Source organism: Pantherophis guttatus, chromosome 3, assembly GCF_059756535.1.
Source record: "Pantherophis guttatus breed Tessera chromosome 3, ASM5975653v1, whole genome shotgun sequence".
Lineage (NCBI taxonomy): Eukaryota > Metazoa > Chordata > Lepidosauria > Squamata > Colubridae > Pantherophis > Pantherophis guttatus.
In genome coordinates this window covers 49890912-49905835 of record NC_142065.1, presented here as the reverse complement: position 1 = coordinate 49905835, position 14924 = coordinate 49890912, and the positions used below count along the sequence as shown (strand labels likewise).

General features: G+C 39.3%; 1 protein-coding gene across 12 annotated transcripts in view; it reads left to right on the top strand.

The window, feature by feature from the left end:
* The first annotated feature begins 1685 nt into the window (after positions 1–1685).
* Positions 1686–14924, top strand: part of SCUBE3 (signal peptide, CUB domain and EGF like domain containing 3) — a 121390-nt gene continuing 108151 nt past the window's right edge. For 4 of the 12 annotated variants that reach the window (XM_087891010.1, XM_034414592.3, XM_087891008.1 and 1 more), the window contains exon 1: positions 1686–2553. In XM_087891010.1, the coding sequence (XP_087747136.1) occupies positions 2481–2553 (73 nt within the window). In that variant the 5' untranslated portion in view covers positions 1686–2480. The remainder of the gene's footprint in view (positions 2554–14924) is intronic. The other 8 variants (XM_087891007.1, XM_087891012.1, XM_034414593.3 and 5 more) reach the window with 3 other exon arrangements.

Sequence of the window (14924 nt, the reverse complement as noted above, 5' to 3'; positions counted from 1 at the left end):
TAATTTGTATACCGCCCTTCTCCCAAAGGGACTCAGGGCGGTGAACAGCCAAAATTAAAATACATACAATACAAAAGTTAAGATAATTAAAAGAGATTAAATCAATCGGCCACCCAATTTAAATCACCAGAACTGGATTGTAACAATCCAGAGGAACAGTAGATCACAGCAAAGAGGCACAGAAAACTCTGTTCATCTAAAAGTGTTCCAGATTTTGTAGTCTGTAGATTTAGTAGTCCTAATTTAACATCTGAAATCATGGGTAGCAAGCTATAATGCATGTATGTGTACATTACACAGCACAAAGACACAACTGGATGTTTTAAAGCATGGTAAATCATACTTTATTGCTTGTTATATATGTTATATGATACACAATCAGGGCATCATCTATACTCAAAACTTATTTTTGTGTATTTCTACATATTCATTACAAGACTACATTTTGTCAATTTAAAATTATTTCGCCAGATTCTGCCCTGCCCCATTCAAACAGGGAGAGTCTTTAGCTGTCTCTATAGAGAGTCCTCAACTTAAGACCACAACTGAGCCCAAAATGTGTTGCTAAGCAAGATGGTTGTTAAGCAAATGTTCCCTATTTTATGACCTTTCTTGCCAATTGTTAAGTGAATCATTGCAATTAAGTTAGTAACAAGTGAATCTGACTTTGCCATTGACTTTGCTTGTCAGAAAGTTTCAAAAAAATGACCATAGGACATTGCAATTGTCATAAATATGAGTCAGTGGCCAAGTGTCTAAATTTTGATCAGATGATCATGGAGATGCTGCAATGGTCTTGACCCTTAAGTGTGAAAAATGGTCATAACTTTTTTCAATGTCATTGTAACTTTGAAGAACTTCTAAACAAACTGTATAAAGATACTTTTTTTCCCTTAGAGACCAAAAGTTCCCCTCAAAATTTTTCTCTGCAACCTGGGGACAAAACTGTAACCTTGCCTTGAAATGAGCAATTACCAGGGAGAAAACCTAAAATAAAACAGAATAGGTAATCACCCCAAAACTAAGAATGCAACAAGCAAGAAATGGGGGAGAGGAGGCAACCTATCTGGTTTCCATTTCTGCTTGCCAATACAAGAAGGTAGGAGCAGTAACAGGATCAATACCAAAAGATGCAGGCTGAGATCTGCTGAAATGTAATTTCGCCGGATTTTTCTGACATTTCCCCATTTTATTAAAGCACCTCTTGGCAGCCGAGCTCTGCTGAACGAGGGGCGTCGTGGGCATTCTGCTCATGCTCGGAGACCCCCTCACGCATTCACTAAGCCCAGCGCGTGGAAAGACCGAGGCCAGAATTTTACTTCCTATTTAAACTTCCCCACAGCGCGTTTGATTGATGATTTATTTGACAACCCAGATCGCTCTTCATAAGACAGCCAGGGAATTAGAAATCCGCCTGGGTCCGGAAAAAGGAAGATGATAGAAAAATCATCAATGGTTCATTCGAGACGAAGTTGATACAACGCTGTAAAAAAAATCCTCGTTGATTTAGAAAGGGTTTCTCCTCCCTCCCTCCCTCCCCCCCTCGTTTCTTTCTTTCTTTCTTTTCCCCATCCCCCTCCGCCAACAGTGGGAGAGAGAAAGCCTTTGATCTGCAGTTGCTTTGCTCCTGCGAGTGCGTCTCTTTGCCTTCAGACCAAGCACCAAAAAGTTTTTTTTTTCTTTTTAAAGTGTTACAGGTCACGGTATCTGCAAGCTGGCTTCTCTCGCTTCTCTCCCTCTCCCCCTTCCTTCTTAATACTCTTTCTGAACACAATCCCCTTTCTCATGCCCCTCCCCTTTCCTCCTCGCCCGGCAAAGGGGCTGTTGGGTCTGGAACTCGCTCGGGAGTTTGCATTGATCCATTGATTGCACATGGTCTCTTGCCTGACCTCCTTGCTCCCAGGGAAGCGGTCTCCATGGCTACTGGCCCTACTCCCCCAGTGGCAGACTGTAAATTCCTGCAGGCAGAGCTGAACAGAGCCCGGACGGGTGGGAGGGAGTGAAGAAGGAGCAGGCGAAGCAAAGGCAAATAGAAAGAAAGAGAGCAGAGAAAAAGGGCGTTGCTTGGATGGACCTTTACAGGTCTTCAGCATTGGACCACGGCCCTTAAAAAAAGAGAGAGAGAGAGAGAGAAACTGCCGCTCTAAACAAAACCTACAACTGGCTACGTTCCTCCTTGAATAAAAGAGGCAGCTGAAGAGGAGGGCGCTCAGGTCCGCTCAAAGAGTCCGCGGGTTTTCCTCCCTCCCTTCCTGTGCTAGTAGCATCAGAGGAAACTAGACGAAACCCCCGAGCAATTTGGCCATCCTTTCTCCAGTAGCCGCCCTTCATACACCGTCGGAAAAACCGTTCCTTTGTTTTGTGGGCTTTTGTGGTGGTGGTTGTTTTTTTGCCTGTTAAAATCTGCGTGCGCCTTCGAAGCATCAGAGAAAACTTCCCGGTTCTTGGCACCAACCTTCTGCACAAACGCATCGGTTGGAATGGGGGCCCTGGAGATCCTTGGATTGTGCCTGGTTCTCTCCTTTGGCAACACTGTGGCTAAAGCTAGTCAAGGTAAGGCGAATCCCATCCCTGCCCCCGACCTCCTCCTATCTAGACGGACACTCGTATTTCTCTTATGTACGCGGGAGCGAGCGCACGCATAGGCGCGGAACTATTCCTCTACTTTTTAAATGTTGGATTTTGGCCGTGAGATTAGTAAACCTGGTGTCTTTTAATATGTCTTTTAACTGTTGAATGCAAACCTTTCGGTTTAATCTTTCAAAGACTGCTGTTGTTTTTAAAGAAATCTATTCTTCGAATTGCTTTTAAACATAAGAAGGAAAAAGGAATAGTTATGGGTGTGTGTGTGTGTGTGTTATGGATTTTCCTTCCCAGCTAGAAATCAGAGTGTTATTATTTGCAACCTCTGCTCGGATTTCTACTTTTTTACAAGGTTGATAGTGCTTTTAGAAGCAATTACTTTTAAGATTAAGATGGGGCATAAGATTTGAGGGAATTTTTTTGTGAGGTAAGAGTTTGCATGTAATGCAACTTCAGATGTTAGATGCAAAGATTCTTGGCAAAAGTATGTGTTTTAACTTAATTTATCTTGAAACAGCATGGCTGATTTTTAAACAATTCAAATCCAAACAATTTGTTTAGATACTTTCACTTCCTAAATCAGTAACATGTCATATCTTAATGATACAAAGTGGACAATTATGATACAAATGTGTTAAGAAAAGTATTTTAGCTTTATAGTTTGTACTGTTTTCTTTTATGAAGTGGTGAGAGTTTTAAGATTATTTGCTACTTCTTTAGCAGTATCCTTTTAAACACTTTAGAATCTTTTTTTACAATAAAAATGTGCAAAGGGTGTTTTGGTTTTATTTCTTTTTCTTTGCAGGCCCACTAAAAAGGAACTACTTTCTTGTAAAGTTTTATGATTTTAGTTTAGAAAGAAATGCTTAGGTTTTGATTCCAATTAGCTTCAGTGTGTACATTGCTTTCATATTCTTATCATAATATTTATTTATTAAAGCTCTTTGGTTTCAAATTCCATTAAAGCTGTGGCCAGGCATAGCAAAATTCCATCCTGTAGTAGAAACTTGACGGGTACCTTTGGGAGAGGGGAAGGAATACGGGGTGGATTTGGGCAAGAGTCTTGCAGGTAAAGCATCTTCTTTGTTACATCAGTTTTCAGTAGAGGGCAAGAATGACATTTCTGTGAAATTTTGCAGATCCATTTTAGCTGGAACACTGATTTTTTTTAAAAAAACACTTCACTCTCATTTTAAAAACATTCCCAATAGTCTCCTTTAATGAAAAATACTTCCTACTGTTTATTCCAGTTCATTATGCTTGGAACAGTCATTTATCATACAGGACATGTAAATTAATGTTATTTAGAATACTGATCATATTAACTTTTTGGGGAGGATATAGCTATAACTAGAATAGGGGTATTCTATCATTTGAAATTACTATTTTTCCTTACTATATGCATCTGGTATTTTCCATAAACGCTGGGACCACATTTCCTCAAAGTTCGGCAAGCATGTCCAAATGGCTATATAATTTTGAGAAGTTGAGAAAGACTAGTTATGTAAGGATTTGATAGTCTGCATCCATGCAAAATAAGTTGCAGAATACTAACCAAGAATCTTTTAACAAGTGCAGGGGAAAAAAATTCTTTCCCAAATCTGTCAAGGCAACAATGAGGTAACCAATATACTGAAAAACCATAGCTGCCAATTAATAAACCATGATAATGAAACGTGTTATGATATCCCAAAAAATTCCAGCCTTTCATACATATGTTCCAATAATCCATATAGCAGCAGCTATATGTAAAGCTGAAATCCATCTGATACTGAGGTGTTCCCTTCTCTTTGCTGTATTCTGTTCTTCCATTTCAACAAAATCTCTTTTGTAGACCCATGCTTGTTACAGGAGATCTAACAAATAAGTAGTGGAATATGAAAACAATAATAAATAAAAATGTAGCTTTCTACTTGGTTTAGATAACTACAATGAGTCTTGCTTTTTTGAAGAGTGAGCAGGTATAATTGATACTACCCTATAACAGCAGGCATGGTATATTTCAACTACATCTACTGTATGCAATATTTAAGGACCAGCAGCTGAAAACTCTGGGGCCAAATCTGGTCTTGCACTGGGTGTTTTTTCATGCTGCCTATTCAGAACCAGAGCAACTTTACAGGAGAAGCAATGTGTACAAGCATTTTGTCTAATTTAAAGGATTGTGATAGAGAAATTGTTTACATCCTATTTTCATATTTGCTTTATAGGAAAATTACCAAGTGATTATGCTTTTAAATTGCAACAGTGCTCAGTCCCATCATCCAATAGTATCAGAACTAAAATCATTATTATTGATGTTTTGAGTCTTAATAAATGTTATCTGCATTTAGGTGGTTTTCAACTTAGATTATTAAACTACTCTTTGCTCCTATTCATACTTTTTTCCTTCTTTTCAATTGTGTCAGATTCTCAGAGACTGCCTGCAGTTTTCTTGGCAAGGTTTTTTCAGAAGTGGTTTGCCATTGCCTCCTTCTTAGGGTAGAGAAAAAGTGACTGGTCACAATATCACCCAGTTGGCTTTGTGCCTAAGGCGCAAAGATCACCCTATTTCTAGCCTGTTGCTTTAACCACTACATCAAACTGGCTCTCATTCATACCTCCATTATGGTTTATTTATTGGAAGCTTAATCTGTAAGACAGCAACAGATTCATCCTCCAGGCCTGTTTCAAGAGAAAGCAGGAAGAAAATGAATGATTTGGCCTTAGGGATGTGGCAGACATAATTAATAATACAAATCCATATAAAATCTGGTTTTTATAAATACTCAACAGGAGAGGCTAACAAAGTGGTAAACTGCCAGCACATTCTGTTTTCATACAAACAAACTGCTCTGAATGTGAACTAGTTTGGACATTCACAAATATAAAAAATAAGAAAGTCAGACTAAAGTTAAAAGACATAGCCCAGTCATAATCTTGAGTTATGTTTTGTGCTTTGTCTCATACTTTATATGTGAACTTGGCTGTTCAGTTAAGTTGTAATTCTCAAATAAAACCTGATAGATTGTATGCATTGGAGTTTCTGCAGAATAAATTGCATGAGGAGTTTGGAACCAACCTCTCTGGAGCCAAAGCCTCATCTGGAACTGAGTACAACACAGAGAGAGAGAGAGAGCGAGAGGGAGGGAGGGAGGGAGGGAGGGAGAGAGAGAGAGAGGGAGAGCGAGACTTGGAAGGAGAAAAATGTATTGTTTTGAGAGTTTCTGCCACTGAAGACTTAACAGAGGTTTTGCTGTTAAGGTTCCATCTCCTACAATCTGAAAATAATTTTTTTTAACCTTTTGGGCAATATTACTTTTCTAATAGGGGGAGGGCCTTCTCTGTGGGGGGCTCCCACCCTCTGGAATCAGCTGCCTCCAGAGATAAGGAGAATCCAAGACCTCCGTGCCTTCCGCCGTGCCCTTAAAACTTTCCTTTTCCAACAAGCCGGGCTGGCCTAAGAAATCTTTTAAATGATTTTAAATTTGTTTGTCTTTTTAAATTTTGGGCCAAATTGAGATATTTTCTTTTAATCTGTTCTTAATGTATTTATTATGTGTTTTTATTTGGCTGTACACCGCCCTGAGTCCCTAGGGAGAAGGGCGGTATATAAATTTGAAGTAAAATAAAAATAAAAAAATAAAACATAACTCTACTTGTAAGATTTATTACTACTTAAAAGCTTCCAATAGGTCACTATCCATTGTTCAGAAATAACTAATTCAGTTGACATTTGGGGAAAAAAATCAAGTTTTGATGCATATTAATTCATCCCTTTAATGCTCAATTAAATGCTTTTGGAAACAACTTAGAAAATTGTATGCCTACTTACTTGGTTTAGTTCATAAAAGCAAGATGGATCCCAGAGAAAGACAAAGCAGTGGCTAGCCCTATTTCAGCCATAGCCTGTCCTGTGACCTGGATGTTACCCCATAGCAGTTTTTCTCAACCCCAGCTACTTTAAAATGTGTGGACTTCAATTCCCAGTATATGCAATTTAAAGATACTAAGGTAGTGAAACACTGTACTATAGCAATAAAGGGGCAGGTGGGGGTGAATTGTTAATTACATAGACTTCTGGTGGGATTATACATATCTGTTTACTAGGTAATGTCTTCCTACAGTTGTGTTCCACTCCTGGCAACTTTATGCACACACCTCTGTAGAATTTTATAGCAATACTATGGTAGTAGTTTACCATTAGCATTTGACAAACTGACTAAATTAATGGACCAGCAAAATTCTGTGGATATAGTATATTTGGATTTTAGTAAGACATTTGACAAAGTAGACCACAACTTACTTCTTGGCAAGTTAGAAAAATGTGGGATAGATAACCTCACCAACAGATCGATTCGTAACTGGCTGACAAACTGCAGTCGATGTGTAGTCCTTAATGGAACTACATCTATATGGAGGGAGGTAAGCAGTAGGATACCCCAAGGTTCTGTCTTAGGCACAGTAATCTTCAATAACTTCATAAAGGAATAGAATGGGAACTCATCAAATTTGCAGATGACACCAAGTTGGCAGGAATAGCCCACAACCCAGAAGATATGCTCAAGTTCCAGAAGGATTTCAACAGACTTGAACACTGGACCTATCTAACAAAATTAAATCAAATGGTGAGAAAAGTAAAGTTTTATGCTTAGATAAAACAAACCAAATGTATAGGTACAGAATAGGTGGAACCTTGCTCAATAGCAGTAACTATGAGAAGGCTCTTGGAGTCCTAGTGGACAATCACTTTAATATGAGCCAGCAGTGTGTTACACCCATCAAAAAAGCCAATGAAATTGTAAGATGCATCAACAGAGGGATAGAATCAAGATCATGTGAAGTGTTAATTGCTGCTTTATAATGCCTTGATTAGACCACACTTGGAACATGGCATCCGATTTTGGTCACCTCAATATAAAAAAGATTCTGGAAAAAGTGCAGAGAAGAGCAACAAAAATGATTAGGGGGCTGGAGGCTAAAACCTATGAAGAACAGATGCAGGAATTGGGTAAATGTAATCTAGCGAAAAGAAGGACTAGGGGGCGACATGATAGCAGTGTTCCAGTATTTGAGGGGCTACCATAAAGAAGAGGGGGTCAACCTATTGAGCACCAGAAGGCAAAACAAAAAGCAATGGATGGAAACTAATCACGGAGAGAAGCAACCTAGAACTAAGGGGAAATTTCCTGACAGCAAGAGCAATTAACCGGTGGAATGGCTTGCCCTCATAAATTATGGGTAATCTCTCACTGAAGGCTTTTAAGAAGAGATTGGACAACCATTTGTCTGAAATGGTGTAGGGTCTTCTGTTTGTGCAGGGGTCTGGACTAGAAGATCTCCAAGTTTCTTCCCAATTCTGTTATTCTATTCTGTTCTGTTCATTCTTCCAGGATTTATTTTTTTAACTTCCCAGTCCAGCATACAGTTCTGTGATTTTTCTGGTGATCTCCCATACAATGTAAGTCTGATCTTGCTTAATTTTTTTAGATCAGCTAAGGATAACAAGGTGCTGGACTAGAGACTGTCTAACTCAGGGGTGTCAAACTCAAGACCCGGGGGCCGGATCCAGCCCATGGGGTGTTAAGATCTGGCCCGCAGGGCCACCCTGGAAACAGCAAAGGACCAGCCCGCGGCCCCTTTGCCAGTGAAAACGGAGCTTAGGAGGGCTGCGTGTAGTGCCCCACACCAGTGACATTGAGCTGGCTATGCCCACCCTGTCCACACCCATTCCCCCCCACCCCAGGTCAAACACAACCCTGATGCGGCCCTCAGTGAAATCGAGTTTGACACCCCTGGTCTAACTACTGTACTATCTTGTTCATAATTTTCCTACTTTAGCCTAGTTCCTGTTTTTTATTTGTAAGAATACACACTGATAAGTTTGAAAACAGTTTGATTCCCTAGTGTTCCTTTATTGTTTACATAAACTCTCTTCTATTTTGCCCTGATAAGAAGCTATTCTTATGTTTGTACCTTTTGCTAAACTTAGTATGGTTTGGTTATTTGAGTCAGCTTAGCATGTTGGTGAATTAAATGGTGTGTCTTGTAATTCATAGTTTATGGCTTAGCATAATTGTGAATCAAAAGCTGTGCCTTATTCAGTAAACTATTAAGCAAAACATGGTTTAATAAAAGGTGGTCTGCATGACACCCTAAATTATCTGTAGTCATTAAGAGGACTCTCTCTATTTCCATTTTATTTCCCTTCCACCCTACATGCCTTTTTATGGTCTTTTTAAGAGCAAACATATCCAACATGGATCAGTTTCATTTTCCAGTTAATGCATATTGGAATTTAGTCTGAAATATTTAATAATGCATTGGGACTAAATTCCATTTTCATTGGGTTTATACTCTAAACCATAGGTGAAATCCAGCAGGTTCTGACAGGTTCTGGAGAACCGGTAGCAGAAATTTTGAGTAGTTCGGAGAACCAGCAAATACCACCTCTGGCTGGCCCCAGAGTAGGGTGGGAATGGAGATTTTGCAATATCCTTCTCCTAGGAGTGGGGAGGGAATGGGGATTTTGCAGTATCCTTTCCCTGCCACGCCCACCAAACCACATCCACAGAACCGGTAGTAAAAAAAAATGGATTTCACCATTTCTCTAAACTAACATTCAGGAACAAAATGTTCAGCTGATACATCTTATTCTTGTCTGGTTCACTCTAGTATATTGGTTTACAGTCCCCAGAATTTGTTGCTAAAGGCTTTCATATTCTGGGGCTAACCTCCAGGGCAATCCAGGTTGGAGAAGACTGATTCATTTTTTACATGGCATTAACATAAATCTTCCTAATGCAGAACCTTTGTGCCAGATGTAATGGCATAAATGAGACCTTAGACATCTGATTAGCATTAAAGGGGGAATACCTTAAGCAAATGATAACTCATGGTTAAAATAATTAATTTGCCTGTTCAAAACTGTTATGGTTAATGCATTGTGTGTGTCAATGAAGTTAGAAAAACTCAACCTCTCTTTATAAGCTGTATCTTCCCAGAGGCAAAGGTGTATAACATGATTATACAATCAATGTTGTAGAGTGTTGATGGTTTTGGCAGATAATGGTCTGGATTCTTTTAAAGTCTGAATCTACCTGCAGGGCCTTAAAATGGGGTGGTGATGATGGTATGGGGTGTGTACTCTTAAAGAATAATTCAGTTGATGTAAATACATAATGGTCTTATTCTTTTCCCCCACCTCCTATGAAAACTTCTCCCTCTTTCCTAGTTGCCCTCAGAACCATAGAAGGTGATGCTCTCCTGTAGTCCTAAAATATTAAATATATAACTGAACCATCTCAATATAAACTGTTCAAAAAGAATTGACTGAAGACACTTAACATGCCAGTACCTAATGGCATGTTGAAGGTGGTGAGGTTGGGTATCATAGTGAAAATCTTTTTTATAAAAAGCAACCAAAATTTAAATATTTAGACACTTTGGATCATCCTGTCCTGAGAGGCATCACTGTCTCCTGAGTAACAAGTTATATTGTTTTCAAAAAGGCACTTTAGAGAAAATCTGCATAAGAAAAATCTTCAGAATAATCTTTGGTTTTAAGATTATAAATCCCCTGAGGTTTATGATTATGGGTGACAAAGTGTAAGTTTCATATACTGTTGTGTGGCCTTTGGCATAGTAGCATCTAAGTAAGGAAACTTGTGTATCTCTGCTTTAATTAATGGATGTCAATACTTCATGGATGACAACTACTCAGGAACAATAGCTGAAACAAGGATTTCCATCTTATATGAAAAAAGAAAACTAGCCTATTTGTTTTTGGATGTTGCTGGTTTGCTTCCAGGTCCAATTCAAGTATTGGTTTTCACCTTTAAAGCCCTTTAGGGCAGCAGCCCCCAACCTTTTGGGCACCAGAGACCAGTTCTGTGGAGAGAGGTTTTTCTGTGGATCAGAGGGGGCGTGGTTTCGTGTGCTGCCTGCATCCCACAGATGGGGCATCACTTGTTTGTGCAGCCTGGTTGCTGGCATGACATGGCCTGTTGCTGGTTCACAGGCCGGTTGGGACCCCCTGCTTTATGGCATGGGTCCGGGCTGAGGACCCCTTCAGTCAAGGAATTCCAGTAGTCAGGGTCCAGGAGAAGGGCCTTTTCTTCTGTGGCTCCCACCCTCTGAAACTTCATGCCCCTTGAGGTAAGATCCACCCTCACCCTCTTGATCTTCCAAAACAGCCTCAAAACCTGTTTCTGCTGGTTGGCCTGGTTAGTTGACTAGAAAGAAAATCCCACCCTCACTCTATTGTATTCTGGTATATATGTATATACTAGATATACATATATTTGTATATCTAGTCTCTCTTAATTTTAATATTTACTGTTTTAATGTTTTGTACTTTTGCTTTTATGATATAAGCTGCCCAGAGTTGCTTGACAGTGAGATGGATGGCATGTAAATTTAATAAATAAATACAAATTTTAAAAAATCTGGCCCTCCTGGACTTTCCAGAAGATTTTAATAGCATCAATCATGATATTCTTCTGGACTGGCTTCAGGGTCAGGAGTGGAAAGCCCTGTAGTTCTCCTCATTCCTCCATAGCCACATCCAATCGATGTTGGTAGGAGAGGTTGAGCTCTAGGCTCCTGCAATGTAGAGTGCTTCAGGACTTGACCCTTTCACTCTCCTTTTTAACATCCTCCTGAAACTTCTGGGGAGGTAATTTCTCAGTATGGGATCTGGTATCAACAGAATGATATCCAATGATATATCGCCAACCCCCATCAGACAAGTGATGTTCTGGCAGTGCTGGCCAAGGGCCTGGAGACTGTGAGGTTTTGGATGGGAAGGAACGGGCGTCAACTCAACCCTGGAAAGATGGAATGGCTCTGGGTTTTTGGCAACCCCAGGCCCAGATGATTCTTCATTTTTGACTCTGGATGGAGTGGAAACTCTGGACTGAGTTGGTGCACAGTTTGGGGGTCCTCCTAGATTCATGGTTCCTGCTCAAGGAGTATGTGGCAACTGTGGCTAGGGGGGGCCTTTGCACAGATTCATCCGGTGTGCTCAGGGGTGGGTTCTACTTACCTTTACCACCGGTTCGCAATGGGAGCGCACACGCAGAAGCTTCTGTGCATTGTGCAGCTCATCAATTATGATGTCTGGGTGGATGGGCGGAGCCTCCCACCGCTTTTATTACCGGTTCTAAAGAACCGGACAGAACCAGGAGCAACCCATCACTGGATGTGCCCCTTATGCATTTCTTGGACTGGGAAGTTTTGTTCACGGTCACTCATGCCTTGGTCACCTCCCATATGGATTACTGAAATATGCTCTAGATGGGGCTGCTCTTGAAGATCTCTTGGAAGCTACAACTGGTCCAGAATGCAGTGGCATGCACCTTTATAGATGCCCCTAGATTTACCTATCTGAAATTTCTGTTGCATGAGCTGCATTGGCTTCCAATTTCCTTCTGGATGCAGATCAAAATGCTGATTATTACCTTTAAAGTCCTATATGGCACAGAGCCAAGTTATTTGGGGAACAGCCTTTTTTAAAGAACTTCTGCCCCTTCTGCTAGATTATGGGTATGCTCTCTTAGTCCTGTCCCTTGCCACTTAGGAGCTAGTACGTGTGCCTTTACTAGCTTGGGAGGCTCACCCTTTGGAACCCCCTTCCCTTGAAATGCAGTAGGCCTCAACCTTCCTAGTCTTCCAAACACTGAAGATTTGGCTTTTCCCCAAGTGTTGGGATAGGATGAAGTGATTGCATATCATAAATTTAACTTATGCCAGGTTTTAGTTTTTTATGGTTTTCATAGTTTTCATATTGTTTTAATGTTTTATTACTGATATTGCTTTAAATTTTGATTGGGAGTCACCCAGAGTTTGGTATAAGGCAGGCAGCTATATAAATGTTGTAAATAAATGAAAGAAACAGCCCCCTCAACATCTCTTGCCTAACCCAGGAGGGATTATAAAATCTTGGCCTCCCTGGGTGTGTAGTCCTTGCTGCCAATCACCAGAGGTTTGCTCACTCTGATCATGGAAAAAACTGTCAGCAGAGTAACTTACAACCAAGCATGGATCTTTCTAAAGATTGAGGTAATGTAAATAAACTTATAGTAGAAATTTAAATTGCAATAAGGGATTTAATATTGCATATTTCCAAAGCTCAGGGTCTGTTCTGATTAAAATAGATCACAGAAGACAAAGAACACAACACAATTGTGATGTCAGGAAACTTTATCAAATGCCCTGTTGGCTCTCCAAACATTTATACTTACCTGGTCCATCTTGTTTTAGGCATGTATACTTCACAGGATCTTAATGTTAAACCATGCAACAAGACTTAACGAAATAATTTCATTTCATGATTGATTATTCATAGGAATGTAGATTTCAGAATAATGCCCTGAGTCCTTTTAAAAGGGGAAAAAAAGAACTAAACATTGTGTTATTTTTATACACTTCAAAGAGATGCCAGACATGTAAGCTTGCCTTCTGATTTATGTATACAAAGCCAGCTATCTTGAGTAATCACACCCTATACCAGGTTTTCCTTACTGTACATAATTTGCCTAACAAGGAGCATGGCATGTCCCAACAAAATGTACTTCGGCTCAAGTTGTTTTATTTTATTTAGCAGAGTATATGAATATTGTATGTAAAAAGGATGCTCTGGGTTCTGGATCTCGAATCCATTCTGTGAAATGGAACAGGGATTATAGGTAATCCTCGGTTTATGACCACAATTGAGCCCAACATTTATGTTGCTAAACAAGATGTTTGTTAGCTGAATTTTTCCCCATTTTACAACCTTTCTTGCCACAATTGTTAAGTGAATCAGTGCAGTTGCTAAATTAGTAACATGGTTGTTAAGTGAATCTGTTTTCGCCATTGATTTTCCTTGTCAGAAAGTCACAAAAAGGGATTACATGATGCCAGGACACTGCACCCATCATAAATGTAAGTCAGTTGCCTAGCATTTTAATTTTGATTATGTGACCAAGGGGATGCTGAAATGGTTGTAAGTGTGAAAAACCATCATAAATTACTTTTTTCAGTGCCGTTGTACCTTTGAAGAGTCACTAAATGAACTGTTGTAAGTTGAGGCCTACCTGTACTGACTGTAGTTTGACAATTCTCTAAATAATTGTTGGGTGCATATTTATTTAACAAATTTATATGCCGCCAATTTCACTGTCAAGAGATACAAAAAAAAAAGGGAATACATGGGTTGAACTGATCCCTTTTCTGTCTCTTCCTTTGGCCACAAATCCTTTCCTGATCAACTGAGACTATATTTTGCAATTTATCTAAACAAATTGTGATTTGCATAAATTATCCAATTTGAATGCCAAGCCAGAATTGTGATTTCAAAACTGTGTTTGGTTGATATATATTTACTAGTTCAAATATAACATTGAAGTTCATCATAAATGATGGGTCATCTGTGGATGTAATTACATGCTTGAATCATTCATTATTTGGATAATTATTTAAATTGGGGTGGACAATTTTTGCAACTAGCAGTTATACATTTGGTTAAGGAACAAAGCAAAACATCTTCTAGATATAATAATACAGAAGAAGAGAAGAGCATAAGTTCAAAACGCTCAGGCTGCTTTTTAAGGGATTTTTTAAAGAGGTTGACATATTTTAAAATAAGGAAATGCAGGATGTATGTATGTGTATATTGTTTTTTCCCTTTTAAAAATGGATGAAAAAACACTGTCAAATTTCATTTTGTTTTGTTACTGAATATAGTGGCATGATCAAGTGAGGAAGGGAGCTCAACAGACCACGAAAAAGATGTTTAATACCACAAGCAAGCCAAGAGTTGCCCACCCCTAAATGGATCTCATGTATGTTTAGGGCTAGTGTGTGTGCTTACACTCAATTCTCTTTAGAAATGTTCTAGATGACTATATCCAGATATGGCCACTGCCTTGTTTAAATAGGTTGCATTGAAGGCAGGGATAGTCAAGTTTGCCTATAGGCTTTTTAACTTTAAATGCTATGGTGTGCATGACATTTCCTTGGAAATAAAAAAAAAGTCAAGAAAGCAGATCATAAAGATTGAGCAAAAAGTGAAATCTCTAACGACACCTTAAAAATATCATATTAGAGTAATTATGTTGTTGTCATTCCCTTGCATAGTGTTGCAAGGACACTCTAAACTTTTGGAAAAGAGGTTTAAAGGAGTTTGATTTTGTTACTATAGTGCAGTTATGTATACTAAGTGGTGCAGCAAGAGGATGAACTGATTAGACTAAATGTCCCATTCTAGCTCTGTTGCCCACCTAATTACAAATACATAGGGAATTTTCAGTGGTGGGGCATGTAGAGCCTTGACCATGTCACTTTGATGCTGTGAATCCATTAAATGCTCTTAAGGAATG